Source organism: Sus scrofa, chromosome 15 (assembly GCF_054392235.1).
Source record: "Sus scrofa isolate SSC_HxYL_T2T_F1_AM1 chromosome 15, Sscrofa_HxYL_maternal_Yorkshire_Landrace_v2.0, whole genome shotgun sequence".
NCBI classification, from domain to species: Eukaryota; Metazoa; Chordata; class Mammalia; order Artiodactyla; family Suidae; genus Sus; species Sus scrofa.
In genome coordinates this window covers 147,675,579-147,693,200 of record NC_139397.1, presented here as the reverse complement: position 1 = coordinate 147,693,200, position 17,622 = coordinate 147,675,579, and the positions used below count along the sequence as shown (strand labels likewise).

General features: G+C 55.4%; 1 protein-coding gene across 3 annotated transcripts in view; it reads left to right on the top strand.

Moving 5' to 3' along the window:
- Window positions 1–17,622, top strand: part of NGEF (neuronal guanine nucleotide exchange factor) — a 126,692-nt gene that overhangs the window by 98,950 nt on the left and 10,120 nt on the right. For 2 of the 3 annotated variants that reach the window (XM_021074904.2, XM_021074905.2), the window contains 3 exons: window positions 12,679–12,839; window positions 14,365–14,517; window positions 15,863–15,992. In XM_021074904.2, the coding sequence (XP_020930563.2) occupies window positions 12,679–12,839; window positions 14,365–14,517; window positions 15,863–15,992 (444 nt within the window). Of the gene's footprint in view, window positions 1–12,678; window positions 13,646–13,981; window positions 14,224–14,364; window positions 14,518–15,862; window positions 15,993–17,332; window positions 17,512–17,622 lie in introns of those variants that run through there. The other variant, XR_014830285.1, reaches the window with a different exon arrangement.

Genomic DNA, 17,622 nt, shown 5'->3' with positions numbered 1-17,622 from the left:
AAAAAAAAAAATGGGCAAAACAGTCCTTGTAGAAAAAGTGGCCAGTGAGGAGTTCCCCTTGTGGCTCAGCAGGTTAAGGACCCGATGTTGTCTTCGTGAGGATTCGGTTTCGATCCCTGGCCTCCTTCAATGGGTAAAGGATCTGGCATTGCCTCGAGCTGCAGTGTAGGTTGCAGGTCCAGTGTTGCCCTGGTTGTAGCATAGGCTGGAAGCTACCACTCTGTTTTATCCCTGGCCCCAGGAACTTCCATATGTTGCAGGTACTGCCAAAAAAATGCGCGCGTGTGCGCGCACACACACACACACACACACACGCATATATACACACACATACCCACATACATATAATGTATATTCAAAGAATGAAATAGATGAATATTTATGACATATTAAGTTTGAGGTGGGTTTTGAGGGGGTTTTGTTTGTTTGTTTTTTGCTTTTTAGGGCCGCACCTGCAGCATATGGAGGTTCCCAGGCTAGGGGTTGAATCAGAGCTACAGCTGCCAGCCTACACCACACAGCAATGCAGGATCCGAGCTGCATCTGCGACCTACACCACAGCTCACAGCAGCGCTGGATCCTTAACCCACAGAGCAAGGCCAGGGATCGAACGTGCAACCTCATGGTTACTAGTCAGATTCCTTTCCGCTGCACCGCAATGGGAACTCCTTTTTCTTTCTTTTTTTTAATTTTTATTTATTTATTTATTTATTTATTTATTTATTTATTTTTGTCTTTTTAGGGCTGCACCTGCAGCATAAGGAGGTTCCCAGGCTAGGGGTCGAATCGGAGTTGTAGCCACCGGCCTATGCCAGAGCCACAGCAACTCGGGATCCAAGCCACGTCTTCGACCTACACCACAGCTCATGGCAACGCCGGATCGTTAACCCACTGAGCAAGGGCAGGGACCGAACCCGCAACCTCATGGTTCCTAGTCAGATTCGTTAACCACTGCACCATGACGGGAACTCCGAAAATATATTTAATAAATTAATACTTTTGTCATTGCCAGTGGATCAGATCAGGATACTTCAGTAAGTCAGAATGACCTAGCAATGAATACAGTCTCATGCCATTGTGAATAAAACAAGCACAAGCTCCCATGCGTCTCACTCTGAGTCTATAGACTGACTTTTCGTATTTATTTTAAAGAGCTTAATGAGTTTGTATTTTGTTACTTCCTGGCAGTGGACACAACACTGGGATCTTTAGATTTTATGTTCCAAATCAGTGACTTCTGCATCAGAGCATCTGCTCATTTATCAAAGCAAGTCAGGCAGCTTGGGCCGCCAGCTCAGTCTGTCGTTGGAACATCTTTCTGTAGCTACAAAAGCAGCAGGTCCCAATGAACTTCTGTTCAGGCAAAGAAAATACCCCCAAACGATGGCCTTTTCGTGGGCCTGAGTCTTAACCAGTCCCTGGAGAATCAGGATTTAAGGATAAAATGGTATGTTTTCCTCCTCTTTTTAAAGTAAAAATTAGGCAGCTGAAGCTTTGGAAGCATTATCAGAGATGTTTTTCTTAGTTTACTTTTTTTTTTTTTAACTGAATAAGTTCTTTAGCTTAATCTGAAGTTCTTAGGTCCCACCTGCCTGTTTGGAATGGTCTCTGAGCTACTGTTTGGGAACACAACGGTTTGAGAAAATAGACATATTCAAATTACAAAAGCCAGGAAAGGGCAACTGAGAAAGGGTCGGGGGTTCAAATGCGAGAGGTGGGGACTCACCACGAGCGACACGTATCAAGCTGTACTTGACGCTTGCCACCCCTGACACTGGCTGGTGTCATGAGAAATGAAGGAGAAACTGCAGGGGCCACCCCAGCACACTCCCTGGAGCAAGGGTGCCTGCCGCTGGCGTGGGCTGTGTCCCCAGATCCCCATGGTCCCTGAACTTGGAGGCTGGGTGTGCAGAGCCGGAAAAATGAGCACGGGATGATATTGTATCTCCATAGAAACAGGGGTACAGTCCACTCCTGGGGGGCGGCCCAGCCAGGCCGGCACTTGTGGTGGCACCTTCCCAGCATGCCCAGGCTGGACCCCCAGCTTCGTCCCCTGGGAATGAGGAGGGAGGCGACTTCCCAGGGAGCTGGCAAGCTTTGGTGTAACTCCCAGTCCGAGTCTGCTTAGTTGTATTTTTGTTGCTTTTCCACCTCTTTTCACAGCCTCTTAGAACCTAAATAAACTCATTTTTTTCCCCAAAAGAAACCTGTCTGTTTTAGAAGGAAATTACTTACGGTTTTTAGTATGATATACCTCTCTCAGAAAATGAAGTCGTGGTTATTTTATTAAGCAGCCTTCATTGACTCCTATGTTTGTCTCTTTAGGATAAACTCTAACAGTTCAGCAAATTAGTCCCAAATTGGGAGGCAGCAGGAATTTTTGCCCCACGCTTAAAGATGGACAGGAGCCATCGCCAAAGCATCAGCTGTCTCCTGTTCTATTTTCTTTAAAAGCAGGCACACCTATACTGCTTTTAATAAGGTGACAATATTAGCATCTATCATTGTTAAAAAAAAAAAAACTCTTTTGGATAACTCATCTGCACCCGATATAAAGTGCAAACCAAGCAAACAGTATTTCAAAGGAAAATTACAGAGGAAAAAAGTCCCCCCCCCGCTCTCAGGGCTTGTGTGTGTGTGTGTTTGTATATATGTGTGTTACACAAATGGCTAACTATATTACACTGTGATGTGCCTTGCTTTTTTGTTGTTACTTAGTAGTATGTTTTGATATTATTTCCACATCAGCCCAGACAGAGCTCCTCATTCTTTTTGTTCTTCTCTCTCTTTGTTTGGTAGCTTTCTGGAGCCCCCGTGGTTATAATGCTCCATCAGTTTTTAACCAGCCCCCTGTTGATGGGCATCTGCATCTAGAAATATTGTCTATCCAGGAAGTTCATGGCAGCATAATTCACAATAATAAAAGACGGAGCTATACAGTGGAATACTTTGGGAATTGCTAAGTGGAACTCTTGTGTTTGCTACTTTTTTTTTGTCTTTTCTAGGGCTGCACCCGCGGCATATGGAGGTTCCCAGGCTAGGGGTCTAATCGGAGCTGTTGCCACCGGCCTATACCACAGCCACAGCAACGCGGGATCCAAGCTGCATCTGCGACCTACACCACAGCTCAGGGCAACACTGGATCCTTAACCCATTGAGCGAGGCCAGGGATCGAACCCACAACCTCGTGGTTTCTAGTCAGATTTGTTAGCCACTGAGCCACGACGGGAACTCCAAAGATTGCTACTTTTTAAATTTTGAGAAGCTGTTGCCTAGCTGTGTTCCCAGTTCAGCTGGACGTGAGGGAGCCGAATCCCTACCACTGATGTGGTTCAGCATCCGAGTCTATCTTGGCCAGCTTGCTGGAGCATCCATGATTTCGCTGTGGTTTTACTTTGCCTTTTTCTCTTACTGCAAATGAGACTGAGCATCTTCTCAAGCATGTGTCTTTTTCAGCGTTTTATCGATTTTAGTATGTGGTTTTTTTGTAAGTTATCTTAGCCATCGGGTCATCGTGGGAAGATGTCACTTGCCAGGGCTTGGGTTTGGGCAGCTGGCAGTGTGGGGGTGCACTCGTATCCCGAAGCCTGCATGCCACCTCACATTTAATTTGCAACCCTCCTAGTGCCACAGCAGCAGCCCCCAAGTAGCTGTCACCCCAGGTGACGCCGAGGCTCCATGGCCCCCGTGGAGGCCCTCGGTCTTGCCCCTCCTTGCCCCTCCTAGAGACCCCGCTGCAGCGGGCCTGGGCTGGGGCTCTGGAATCCAGCTCCATTGCCATTATCCTGGCCGAAGAAGTGAGAAGCGCTTTGGGCCTGTCAGCCAGGTCACAGGGAAGCAGGTTTTGGCAGAGTGAGCATGCGAATCCCCCTAGGTGGCCGCCACTGCAGCAAGACTGTGAGGGCCCAAGGCAGAGGGCAGGTGTGGCCTCTTCGGGGGGACACTCCTCCCCGGCTCCTGTCGACACCCCTGAGGAGAGGGAGGCAGCTGGCCTTGTAGCTGGGCGGCCGCAGGCCCTCGGGGCCTCTGGCTTCCTTGGGGTATGTGGGCTGCATGGGGCTGAGCATCCTGAGCCACGGCTTGGGCGTCAGCCGACCAACGGGGTCACGACTCCCACAGAGGGCAGGCTGGCTGGCGCCTGGGCTGTGACATCCCACTGCCTCGAAGGTGGCCTGAGCCCGAGGGGAGGCCACCCCAACCCCTGGACAGTCTCACCCAGCTTTCTTTCCGCCTCCTCCCACCCTCCAGGCAAAAGCAAACGCACCAACAGTGAAGGCGGGTGCCCTAATGCTTAGTGATTGTGAAAGGAAGGTATACTTGGAGGCTCTGGGGCTGGGGGCCCCCAGCCCTGGCGCCTGGGGTCCTCAGACCCCGCCATGCCACCCAATGACCTGAGCATCTTGTTTAGGGACAGGTTATGCGTGGGTCTGGGGGGGCTGGAAATCTGCATTTGCACAGTCATCTCTGGTCTCGGGACCAGGCTGAGAAACGCTGGATTGTTTTCCCCTTTGCCTGGCTAATTCTTATCAGTTCTTTGACTTTCCCCGGCTGCCCAGCCCCCTCTGCCCCCACCATGGCGAGGCCCCCTTCCACTCCACTGCAGGCACCGCCGCAGAGCTGTCATTGGCTGTGCCCAAGCTGTGTCCTCTGTGGCATGTCTGTGTCCCCAGCCTGGAGACCAGCCACTCCCTGGGGGTGACTCTGGGCACATGTTTGTGGAAGGAGAGCTGAGGTCACGACAGCATCAGGGACCCCGGATCCCCAGCAGCGGTGGTCTCCTGGGCCGGCAGTCTCTTGGGGCAGGGGTCTCAGGTTCCCAGTGCCCGAAGCCCCAGCTCCTAACAGGTGCTCAGTAAACCCTTGGGGATTGCTTGGTGCTGCACTGCAGCCAGGCCTTTCCGGAAGCCACTTGGTACAGGAGGTGGGACATCGGATGTCCAGTCCAGCAGGAGCCAGGGAAGGAGGACGAATGACAGGCACAGCTGACCGTGTCCTTGTGAAGAGACGCAGAGGGAGCAGAGGAGGAGAAGCCCGGGAGCTGAGCCTCTGGGGGGAAGCTGTGAGTCATGGGCCTGACTCATCCACCTGTGCGACCGGTTGACCCGACGCCAGGCTGACTCACATCCGAGGGCTGGTTTAGAGACCTCCCCTTCAATTTATTTTCAAGCACCTACTTGAAAGCACCATGTAAAGCTACAAAGACATGAAGGATCGAGAAAGAGCTGATCATCTAGGACGGGAAGGAGGGAGCTTCTGCATAAATAACAGCAGACCGACCCACCAGGAGAGGGTCCCCAGCCTGGCGCCACCTCCAGCCTGTGGGCTCCCCGGTCCGCCTGGGTGTTTGCCTCTCAAACACCCAGAGCGGTCAAGGCACGGAGGCCTGGAGTCGAAAGGGTGGGGTGTGAACCTTGGTTTTTACCACTCACGGGCTGTTTGGCCTCAGCACCATTGTCAGGGACAGTCGGCTGACCTCCAGAATTGTAGCGTGACCGAGGGAGGTGACACGTGGTGCTCAGCGTCCCGCCATGCATGGGTTACAAGTTGGACAAACAGCAGCTGTTACTATTATTCGCCCGACAGTGCCGTTTATCTCTGATAACCCTGCAGAGACAAGGCCGAAAGGACAAGGACATTGATGGCCACCTTCACCAGCGAAGCGCCACACTCGTCGATGTGGCGGGGATGGCATGACTAAGAGAGGATCACGGCAGGGTTTCCTGGGTTTGGCGGGAGCGCGACACCCAGCCTGGCAAAGGGGCATCAGGGCACGGTCAGCAGTCCTTGCAAAACAGCAGCACAAGCTGTTTAGAGGATCTTGGCGAATAGGGGTCACTCTGGTCTAAACCCCCGCCCCCTGCCAGCGACCTGGGCGCCTACAGCCGCGAAGGTCTCCTTTCTCTGTCCTCTGGCCCCGGGCCTCGTGTACAGCAATTTAGAAGACGTCCGACTTGGCCTTGTTCCTTGAGGGGGGTGTGTCCTGTGCCGGGAGGGGCCTCCAGTCCTCGATGTGGTCAGATGTGGGGAGGGCAGGTGGACCGAATGTCCAGCCCCGGGGATGGAGAGGACGGAGTTCTTAGAGCCGGCTGGGTAAGCAGGCGGTGCCTCAGCCAGCACCGCCGCCCTCATGATGCCTTAGACCAGGGGACAAACCACAGACGTTCGTGTCTCACTTCTGGGGCTGGAAGTCCAAGACCAGGGTACGGCAGGCGTGGATCCTGCTGAGGCCTCCCTCCCCGACTTGCAGGCAGCTGCCTTCTCACTGGGCCTCACGTGGTCCTTCCTCTGAGCATCTGCACCCCTGGTGACCCTTCCTTTTTCTTTTCTTTTCTTTGCCACTGTGGCATGTGGAAGTTCAGGCCAGGGACCAAACCCACACCACAGCAATAACTAGAGTCACAATCACCAGACAGTGACAATGCCAGATCTTAACCCCCTGAGCCACCAGGGAACTCTTTTTTTTTTTAACTCTTCCTTTTTTTTTTTTTTTTATTTGCCTTTTTAGGGCTGCACCTGCAGCATATGAAAGTTCCCAGGCTAGGAGTTGAATCAGAGCTACACCACAGCCACAGCAACGTGGGATCTGAGCCAAATCTGCCACCTACACCACAGTGCACAGCAATGCCGGATCCTTAACCCCACCGAGTGAGGCCAGGAATCGAACCAGCATCCTTGTGTGATTCCTGGTTGGGTTCGTTAACCGCTGAGCCATGAAGGGAACTCTGGCTCTTCCTCTTCTTATAATGACACCAGTCGTCCTGGATCAGGCCCCAGCCTTACCCTCATGACCTCATCATAACTACCTCTTCTAAGGCCCCATCTCCAGATTCAGTCACATGGAGGATTAGGTCTTCCGGGTATGAAGTTGGGGGACACAATTCCGTCCACAGCAGATGGAAAAACACAGGCTCCCGGAGAAGATCTTTCCTGTTCATCCACCCAGACAGGAGCCCAGGCCTGGCCACTGCCCGGCTGCCCTGGGAGGAGCCTGGGATGTGGGTGGAGGCGAAGGGGCCTCCTGGAACCCTTAGGGGCGCGGGGATGCCTGTGCTTCCTGGCTGTGCCCACAAGGCCCCAGACGACAGCAGCAGCAGCGAGGGAGGTGGCGGGCAGGGTCTGTTCTCAGTCAACCCGCCGAGGTGCCCTGGTTGCCGCAGGACGGCGTCGTAATAAAGGTGACGGCACCAAAGCCAGCTGTGCATCCTTAACACCGAGGTCGGAGGAAACCAAAAACCATCCAAACCAGGATGGAGTGACCTCCCACCTGCAGAGAATCCTGAGCTCGAGGAAGGAGACGGCGCAGGCGAAGAGCGAAGCAGAGGACCGTTCAGCTCGAGCTTCACCGACGCTGTGAGAAGCGGGGATGTCCGGGGGGCCTGGAGGCAGGGGAGGTGGCAGGGAGGACCCAGGTGGACAGTGAGGTGCCACAGACGGAGCCGGCTCAGATCTCAGGAGCTCTGCGTTGATAAGCAGAGTTCTTAGCGCGCAGCGTCCTGTGTGTGTTAAGGGCAGTTCTTCACTCTCCTTGATCAGACGCAGGCTGCATTTTCCTCCCGTCTTTCCTTGGCACCTTCCTCTGTCATCCCCTTGCTGACGGCTCACGGGTCTCCTCTGTTTCTTCAAGGGCATTGCTTGACCAGGGTGATCCGGGTGGGCCTGCCTGGGGGGCGCCCCAGGCCCAAGGCCCCGTGAGGTCACCGAACCCAAACAGCAGCGAGGCCTGGGCTGCATCACGGGAGGGGGCCTGGCTGTGTGTCCTCAGGCATCTTCTGTTCACACCTGGCCTGGGGTCTGCAGGCTTGGAAGTCTCTGGACTCCCCTGGCAGGAGCAGATTCTTACCGAAAAGCTGAACCTTCTCAGCTCATCCATTGGTCCCAGCTGGAACGCCAGTGATTTCTCTGATATGTTGTTTCCATTCTTTGGAGAAAAATCCAAGTTTACGGAGAAAAACAAGATCCAGGGCTTACCAGGCCTGTGGGGAGACGGGCGTGGCCTCTCATCCTCAGGCCGGCCGGGGAGGCTGTGAGAACAGCCCTCGGGGACTCTGGAACGTGGACTGTGTGGTTCTGGCCCACGTGGTGGCCAGCAGAATGGACTTAAAACTGTGCACGGAGCCTTTGTGCCCCACGTGGCCCCTCTGGTGGCCTGGCCACCAGTGCCTTCCCCCCTCCACTCCCGCTCTGCCACCCCACCTCCCACCTCCACCTATGTCCTCATCCCTTCCCTGCACAGGTCACACTTGGGGACTCGGACCCAACATCACCTCGTGGTGCAGGCCCTTTGCCCCTCTGGCCAGGGCTCCGGCCGTGAGGCACGCGAGGTCCCACGAAGGAAACGCGTGGATGTCGGATGGACGACCCCAGATATCTGGCGGCCAGGGCCTTTGAGATGGGCCGACCCAGGCTGGGCGTTTCCTCTGAGGACCGTGATCCTGGGGAAGCTGACGCTGACTTGGGATGGAGTGGTCCCCCCCACGGCAGAGGCCTGGCTCACCACTCCAAGGCCAAGGCGCTCAGCACTCCTGGTGGATGCCAGGCCCAGCACAGCCCTCACCGGCTGCAGAACCACCTGGACAGGCCCCTCAAAGAAATGACCAGAGTTGACCGGATCTTACCCTTGGCAAAGAACCCAGGCAGGAGGTGGGCTTAGTAGTAGCGGGGGTGGAAAAAAACGAGGAAGCAGAGCATGACTGTTGGCAAATACCACGCGGACTGATCAAGCACCAAGCGCCTTTGGGGGACCAAGCCGTGATCCGTAACATCCAGGTTGGGAGTTCCTGTGGTGGCTCAGCGGGCTAAGAACCCGACTAATATCCATGAGGACGCGGGTTCGATCCCTGGCCTCGCTCAGTGGGTTAAGGACCGGGCGTTGCCGTGAGCTGTGGCGTAGGTCACAGATGTGGCTCTGATCCCAAGTTGCTGTGGCTGCGGTGTCGGCCAGTGGCTTCAGCTCTGATTCAACCTGGGAACTTCCATATGCCATGGGTGTGGCCCTAAAAAAGCAAAAAAAAAAAAAAAAAAAAAAAAAAAAAATCCGGGTCAGCCTAATGGAGCTCCCTGAGAACACGGCTGGCCGCAGGGCAGTGGCTGGTTTTCCCAAGGACGGATCTCTGCAGAACTCACAAGCTCGCTCTCATGTGCACTCACATACACACCTGTTCACACGCTCCTTCCTCGTGTGCTCACTCACACACACTCTTCCGTCTGCTGTCAGCATCTTCACACCAACGGGATGCACGTCCCCCCCCCCCCGCCCCGCCACCGCCGCCCCGTCTGCTCTGTCTCCTCTGTCTCCTCTCCCAGGATGGAAGCCCCAGAGGCCACGTTCCCAGGGAGAGCAGCGGCCGCACACACCTGGGGACACGTGGATGGAGGGAGGGCCGAGTGAGGTCCCTGCCAGCCCCCCACGCCCTGCAAGGGCTTGAATGACTGAAAGTAAAAATAATATTGATGAGAAGACAGCCGGTTGACGTGGCGATTCATTTGACATATGAAATGAAGACAAACACCCTGGAAAACTAAGATCCACAGATGACTAATCGCTGTAAACGGAGTCAGAGGGGCTGAGTTTGTGGTGAATGGGCACAGCCGGGACCCATTAGCGGTGATTCAGGCCCAACGCCCGCGGTTGTCAGCGGCTGAGGAGCCCGCCTGCCCCTGCCCGCCTCGTCCCCCCAGCGATCTGGGCGGTGATGCTGTCAGCCCCCAGGGTCCAGGGGGCCTTCCTGGCCCATCCCAGGCATCCCTCGAGAGACAAGGTCTGGCAGACACGCCTTTCTCTGCGGGGCTCTATCCTGGGCAGGGAGTTTTTTTTCTCTCTTGTATCTGCAACACTCATCCAGCTCAGTTCAGGGGGGGTTTTTTTAGTTATTTTTGCTTAGAACTTGCAAGCGGCAATGGCTTGACATTTTCTTAAGAAACTTAAATTTAGCGGCAGGAGAGTGATTTGTTTTCAGCATCTGTAGCAGAGAGGCTTCGGGAAACTTCCTGCCCAGCTCAGTCTTGGCCTGGCCAGGCAGGGCTTGGGTGGACGGGGGCAGCACAGAAGGTTGGGGCCCTCCGGGCTGAGGCCTCAGCTCCACCGTGAGTGAGGCCAGCGTGATGAGCTTTGTATGGCTTCGTACCTTGAAGCAGACCAAGCATCCGTGGCTTGGGGACAGTTACAGAGAGGCCACGGGCTTGTGCGAGCACCTCGTCTCACTGTCACCGTCTTGAGTGAGGCCATGGGCGCTCTGGCTGCTGGTGGCCCATGGTCTGTAATTGCTGGCCCCCCTGGAGTGAGGCTGTGTGAACTTTCTCACCGGTGCTGGGTAGGTTTATGCTGGGAAGGAAGCGTCCCCAGCTTACAAATGTGTCGCCTGTTTAAAGTGCTTTGGGAGTTCCTGTTGTGGCTCAGGTTACAAAGCCGACTAGTATCTGTGAGAATGCGGGTTTGATCCCTGGCCTCGCTCAGTGGGTTAAGGATCTGGCATTGCCATGAGCTGTGGTATAAGTTGCAGACGCAGCTCAGGTCCCACATTGCTGTGGCTGTGGTGTAGGCTGGCAGCTGTAGCTCTGATTAGATTCCTAACCTGAGAATGTCCATATGCTGCGAGTGCAGCCCTAAAAATATGAAAGAAAGAAGGAAGGAAGGAAGGAAGGAAGGAATTTGCCAGGTCCCCTGTTTGTCCGAGCTTTGGGTGGATGGCAGAGCCCTGCAGGCTGCCTGCAGATGCTGTTGAATCCTCGCTGGGCTGGCGTCTAACTCGCAGGCGTCGGTGGTGGTGGGCAGGGCCCAGAACTTGGAAAGACCTTGGGTTGAATGTTCCACCCTCCAGCAGTAACGTCAGGGGCGCTATTTAACTTCTGCATCTGTCTCCTTTTAGTAAAACGGGACTGTCTTATGTCCTTCCCAGGGGGCCTGTGAGGATGAAGACAGAAAGAGCCTGGTGTGTTTGGAACACATGCTGGCCCCTCCCCCCCCCTCCCCTCCTGCCACCATCCTTCCTAACCCCGGGAGCTCTGGCTTTTGTTGCCAGAGCCTTGAGCCCTGAGTTAGGGCTCTGGCCAAAGGAGTGGGATGTGGGGTGGTGGGGACCCTGGGAGGAGGGGTCAAGGGCCCCCTGGGCTCCTCGCTGTCTGGTTTCCATCCCCCCCCCCCCCCGTCTGTGTCTGTTTCCTGGGTGGTACTTGCTTGCCCACAGTTGTGAAGTCCTGAAGTCAAAGTATTGGCAGTTCTGCCTCTTCCGCTTGAGGCAGCATCACTGCGGTCTCTGCCTGTGTCCTCACATGGCCTTCTTTCCTGCATCTCTGTGTCATCTCCTCTGCCTCTCCCCTCTAAGGACACCTGTCATTGCATTTGGACCCTCAACCCAGGATGGTCTGCTCATCTTGGCATCCCTAACTTACATCCGCAAAGATACTTCTGCCAAATAGGTTCACACTCACTGGTACCGGGGGTTATGGTGTGGACACAGTGTTGGGGGGGCACAATTCACCCCACTACACTGTCCCTTCTGGGCAGCAGTGGCAGGAGCTGAGCCCGCCCTAGATCAGGGAACAGTGGCAAGAGGAGGGGAAAGGAAGGTGGGGCTGATCCCAGGTGGTGTCAGGAAGGGCCATGGGTTTGCTCGTGAGCGAGGAAGGAGGCTGAGTGGCATCTTTCTCTGCCTTCGCTTCCCAGACGACCCTTGAGGGACTGGAGCTGCACTTAGGGCTGTTGATAGGCTCCATAATCAGGTAACACGCAGGATTCGGAGAATGAAGGGGCCTCCGAAAAGCTTATTGGATTATGGATTTCTTTCTCTCCTTTTCAAAATGAAAATTGCTTTATCGATTGAACAGACCATGAAAGGAAATTCCTTTGTGGCGCAGTGGGTGAAGGATCTGGTGTTGCCACAGCTGTGGTGCAAGCCACAATGGTGGCACGGGTTCGATGCCCAGCCTGGGAACTTCCACGTGCTGTAGATGCAGAAAAAAAAAAAATCAGACCATGAAAGAAATAATATAATGCCCATTCTTCAACTTTCAGACAGCTGAAAGGGTAAAAGAGTAAAAGTCACCCCAAAATTCCACCCCCTGCTGCCACCCGTGGTTGACACCATGGCTTGTTTCCATCCAGACGTCTTTCTGGGCGTGCAGAAGTAAGCTTCCCTCTCCTGCTGACTTGCCACCCGTTCCACACCAGGAAACGCTCTTCGTGGCTGTCGGGCTCTGATGGATGGCTGACCTCTCATGTTTGACCTTGTCCTTGCTGGGACACGAGGCCATTCCGGCTTCGCTCTTGTGAGCGGGGCGAGTGGTCTCTGGATGGGCGTCCACCCACCCTGGCCAGTGCCGACCCCGACACGTTCTCCTTTCACTTGTATTTATTTCTTTATTCATGCTTTTATTATTATTATTTTTTTAACAGCTGCACCTGCAGCATAAGGACATTCCCAGGCTGGGGGGTGCATCGGAGCTACAGCTGCCGACCTACACCCCAGCTCACAACAAGGCCAGATCCTTAACCCACTTGACTGGACCAGGGATGGATCCCGCATCCTCGCGGGAACTCGTCGGGTTCCAAACCCACTGAGCCACAACAGGAACTCCCTCCTTCCGCATTTACAAGCTTTTCCTCTGCCTGAGAGCGAGGGGAGGAGGGTCCTGGGTGCTGACCTCCGGCCCTCCTCTCGTCCGCTTTGCCCCGTGTCCCAGGCCATGTTCGAGCTGGTCACTTCCGAGGCCTCCTACTACAAAAGCCTGAGCCTGCTGGTGTCGCACTTCGTGGAGAACGAGCGGCTGAAGAAGCTCCTGCACCCGTCGGAGGCGCACATCCTCTTCTCCAACGTGCTGGACGTCATGGGCGTCAGCGAGCGGTGAGCCTGGGCGCGGCTGGAGCTGGTGACGCCGGCCCGTCTGCTTTGCCGTGTTCACTTTTCTCTGTGAGATACAAATAAAGACGTGAACCCAAAGACCCGCCCCCTCCCAGCCACAAGGCCGGTCACGTCCAGCCACAGCCACGCAGGGTCCGCGCCGCATCTGCGACCTACCCCTCAGCTCACGGCAGGCAGCGCCGGATCCTTAACCCACGGAGCAAGGCCAGGGGGCCAACCCCCGCCCCATGGAAACTAGTCAGGTTCATCACCGACGAGCCCCAGCGGGAACTCCTGGGGAGTAATTCTTGCAAAGAGGAAGTGAACTCCAGGCATTCTGTTCGGATAAACGACCCACTTCCCATTTTCCCTGTAGGCTGTGCATGTTTGTAGCTCAAAGTACAGAACTCGGCTTTTATCAGCGGGTCCAATCCCGCCCGTTGAGATGTGACACAGAGGTGTGGCTTTCTGTGGACTCTCCACACGGACACCCCAGCTTTCTATCTGCAGCCCCCCAGCAGCAGCTTGTGGCAGCCGCCACCCAGTGGGCTTGGGAAGGTGAGAGCTGACTGAAACCAGAGCAGCTTCAGAGACCACTTGGCTTCTGCTGCTCACCCCCACCGGGGGAGGGGTGTCTGTGTACATAGGTATTTATGTGTATCTTATTATGGAAAATCCCAAACATGCAGATGTCGAGACGCCAGTGTAACGGGCCCACCTTTCGGCCGCTAGTTGCACCTGCGTCCCTGCCCCGCCCCCACAGGATTGTTCAGAAGCAACTCCCTTTCCATCTGTAAATACATTAGTACGTGTCTAAAAGATGAAGTTTCTCTCTTTAATTATTACTTTTTTTTATTATTTTTTATGGCCACACTGGCAGCATATGGAAGTTCCCAGGCCGGGTATAGAACCCTCACTCCACAGCAACCCGAGCTCCTACATTCTTAACCCACTGTGCCAAGGCGGGAAGACCTCTCTCTTTTAAAAATGTCCCTGGGTCAGAGTCTCCTTGCTTTCCTGCTTACATCTCTCACCAGCATCCTATCCTAATAAGTCTATTTCTTGCCTATCAAAAAAATAATAATAATAAAATAACAGTGTTCCTGGAGTTCCCGTCGTGGCGCATTGGAAATGAACCCAACTAGTATCCATGAGGATGAAGGTTCGATCCCTGGCCTCGCTCAGTAGGTTAAGCATCGGACTTTGCCGTGAGCTGTGGTGTGGGTCGCACATGTGGCTCAGATCCCGCGTTGCTGTGGCGTATACGCCGATAGCTGCAGCTCCGATTCGACCCCTAGCCTGGGAACGTCCATATGCCACAGGTGCAGCCCTAAAAAAAATAAACTAAAACATAAGAGAAATTAAAATGCTCCTAACATGATGATCCGCCTAAAAGGCTGAACGACGAGTTCCTTGACATGACAGAACGTGCCCCCTTGCTGGGACCTCATCCTGTCGTGTTGGTTGGCTCAGTGGAGACGTGTCCTGAGTGTCTCCGCCCAGCCCCCTCAACCCAAGCCCCCCGCAGGTTCCTCTTGGAGCTGGAGCGCCGGATGGAAGAGAACATTGTCATCTCGGATGTGTGTGACATCGTGTACCGCTACGCCGCCAACCACTTCTCCGTCTACATCACCTACGTCAGCAACCAGACCTACCAGGAGAGGACCTACAAGCAGCTGCTGTGAGTGCGGCCGCGGGGCCCCGCTCCTCTCCCGCCGACCCTGAGGGTGGCCCCTCTGCCTTCCCAAGACGGCGTCCAGGCCTGGCATGTTCCAAGAGATGTGTTGATCCCGGGCCAGCCAGCCTTGGTGCTCGCTGTGTCCAGGCGGTGAGGTTTAGGAACGGGAGCCGGAGGCCGGGAGGACAACGCCCGGCCCAAGACGGCAGGAAAGCAGCTCGAACTAGGGACAAAGTCAAGGGTGGCAGGAGGGAGTCTTTGGGTGCTTCTTTCACAAAGCCCTGGAATTTACTCATCTGCCCATTTTGTAAACTGTCTTGGGGTTTCGGGTGCTCTTTCGGGCTGCACTCAGGGCATATGGAGGTTCCCAGGCTAGGGGGTCCAATCAGAGCTGCAGCCGCCAGCCTACACCACAACCACAGCTCGTGGCAACGCTGGATCCTTAACCCACTGAGCAGGGCCGGGGATTGAACCCACAACCTCATGGATCCTAGTCAGGTTCATTACTGCTGAGCCACAACAGGAACTCCCTAATGAGAGAATTTTTCCGTTGACTTGCCTCTTGGGAATTCTTCACGTTTCTGGGCCACGTTTCAACAGCAGTTTAGCAGCTGATGTGGTCTCCGCAGGCTCCAGCGCACCAAGTAGTGAGGACTGGGCATTAGGCTTTGCTGGGTCTTTCCATCGAGCCATGTAGTTCACTGTGGACGGAGCATTCAGGGCTTTGGGTGTTTTATGTTTGGGGCTTGAAATCAGGATTTGAAGGACTGAGGATGCCAGTTTTGAGGACAAACATTGAGAAGACAATCACACAGGAGAACAGGAGTCCAGATGTTGCGGCACCAGGGGTCCGTGGCCGTGGTCCATGGAGTGCTCTCTCTGGGTCCCAAGGGATGCCCTGTCTAGCCCATCCCCAATAGCGGTTCCCACCGCCCACCTGTCTGCAGGGGAGACACCCCTGCCCAGCAGGAGTAGCACAGGTAACCCCCGCAACCCAGCCTGCCACCTGCGCCTGTCACTACGTGGGTTTACCTTGCCACTGTTTCCTGCTGGGCAAACCATCAGATTACGCATATGATTCATAGTCTTGGCCACACGAGGACTTCTTGCCTTTCCCACACATCATATATTTTGCTAAGTCTTCATGGGCCAGGTATGTGAAGCCCCTATTGTTGTTTGACTTGCACACGAAGAGTTTACCTGCCACAGAGAGAGAGAGAGAGAAGAAATTGACGTGATTTCCGTGCCCGTCGGCTGTCTGGTTCCTATGAGGCTGTGGCTGGGGATGAAGCCTCTCCTGCAAGCCAGCCACCCACACCCACTGTCTGTCTTGTCTCTATGTCCCCAGCCAGGAGAAGGCAGCTTTTCGGGAGCTGATCGCACAGCTGGAGCTGGACCCCAAGTGCAGGGGGCTGCCGCTGTCCTCCTTCCTTATCCTGCCTTTCCAGAGGATCACACGCCTCAAGCTCTTGGTCCAGGTACCCACCTGTCCCTGCCCACACTTCTCCTTTCCTTTGGTCAGTCCAGGTCTCTGCTGGCTTTCTAAGCGGTTCATTTGTTCCAAAGATCCTAATTCAGCTCCTACCGTGTGCCAGGAAGCCACCATCTCGGGGCCAGAGATGGACAAACACACAGCCAGGAAGTGGCCCTGGCTGGGGGCAGTAAAACGGGGTTACGCGATGGCCGGGACCACCTGCCCACTGCCAGCTGGAGGTCAGGGAAGACTCTCAGATGAGTGATATTTTTTAAGCTAAGACTTGGCTGACAGGGAGGAGCCAGTCACCTGACAGGGAACCGCTTATGCAAAGGCCCTGGGGCAGCAAGGTCCAAGGCGGGGAGGCCAGCGGCGAGCTGGGGGACCTGATGGGAGTGCGCGTGGAGAGGTGGGCAGAGGCTGACTGGGAGCCAGAACCAGGTAAGGTGTCGGGCTCCACCCTCAGTGTGTCGGGCAGTCACTCCATCTCACGGATGTTTAAGCGCTCAAGGCGGCTGCTGCGTGGAGGGGCGGCGGGGGAGGGGCACTTCAGGAGAGAAAGGTGGGTTGGTGGGGGTCGGGGCCGGGGGTCCTGGAGGGAAATCAGGGACCCAGCTGGACACTTGGGGCTGTGGAGCGAGAAGGAGGGAGAACTTCCGGTTGGCACAGCCCGGTGGTGGCGCCGCTTCCCCAGCTGAGTCTTGAGTTTGGGAGCCTTGGCGCCCTTGAGTATCCAGGTTTGGATCAAAGGGAGAAGTCAGGGTGGGTGCTCTCGGCCTCAGGGTGGCTTTGAATAGCCGAGGCCACCAAGGACGGGGGAAAGGGGCCCCACGACCGGGACCTCGTGCCCAAGAGGGAGCGTAGGGCGGGAGGAGGAGGACCCCTGAGCGAGCTGGAGCCCGGCGAGGCTGAGTCCTCACGGGCCTGCAGACGGCAGGCTCCAAGCACGACAGGCCCAGACCCCCTGTGCCCGCCACGCGCTGGTGGTAGAGGGCAGCCAGCGGCCACCAGGCAGATGAGGCTGAGCCGGTGACCTGTGAACCACAATTAGGGGAGGTCAGAGGTCAGACAGGCAGGAGGTCAAAGGCCATGAGCGGCTGGCTGCACCGGAGAAGGGCAGTATCGCAAAGGAGAGGGCAGAGCCTGCGAGGAAGGGGCCCGGGGGCCTGAGGCCAAAGAAAGGAAGTCCTGAGGAGAGGGTGGGGGCGAAGGGGGGCAGGGGGGTGGGCCTGGGGGGTGAGGGGTGGGCGTGGGTGGAGGGGTGGGTGAGGGGAGGTGAGGGTGTGGGGGGGGGTGCAGTGGGGTTGGGGGGGGAGGACACTGAAGGAAAACAGGGACGTCCAGCCCAAGTCATAGGTGGCCCTGAATGAATGAAGGAGTCCTGTGTGAGTTGTTTTAACTTGAAAACAATGAAACCAAAGACAGTAGCATTTCCTAATTATGCGGAGAAAAAAATGTATAGGAAAAGAACACCTTAAAATCTTACGTTCTGGGTGGTGAAAACCAACACAGCTGAGATCCCGGCCTGTCTGATGCTGTTATGTGGGAAACAGCGGCATGGGGGCGGGGCTGGGAGCAGCCGCTCTGGGTTCAGAGGAAGCGTGTGGTCCAGGGATGCAGGCCTTCCTCAAAAA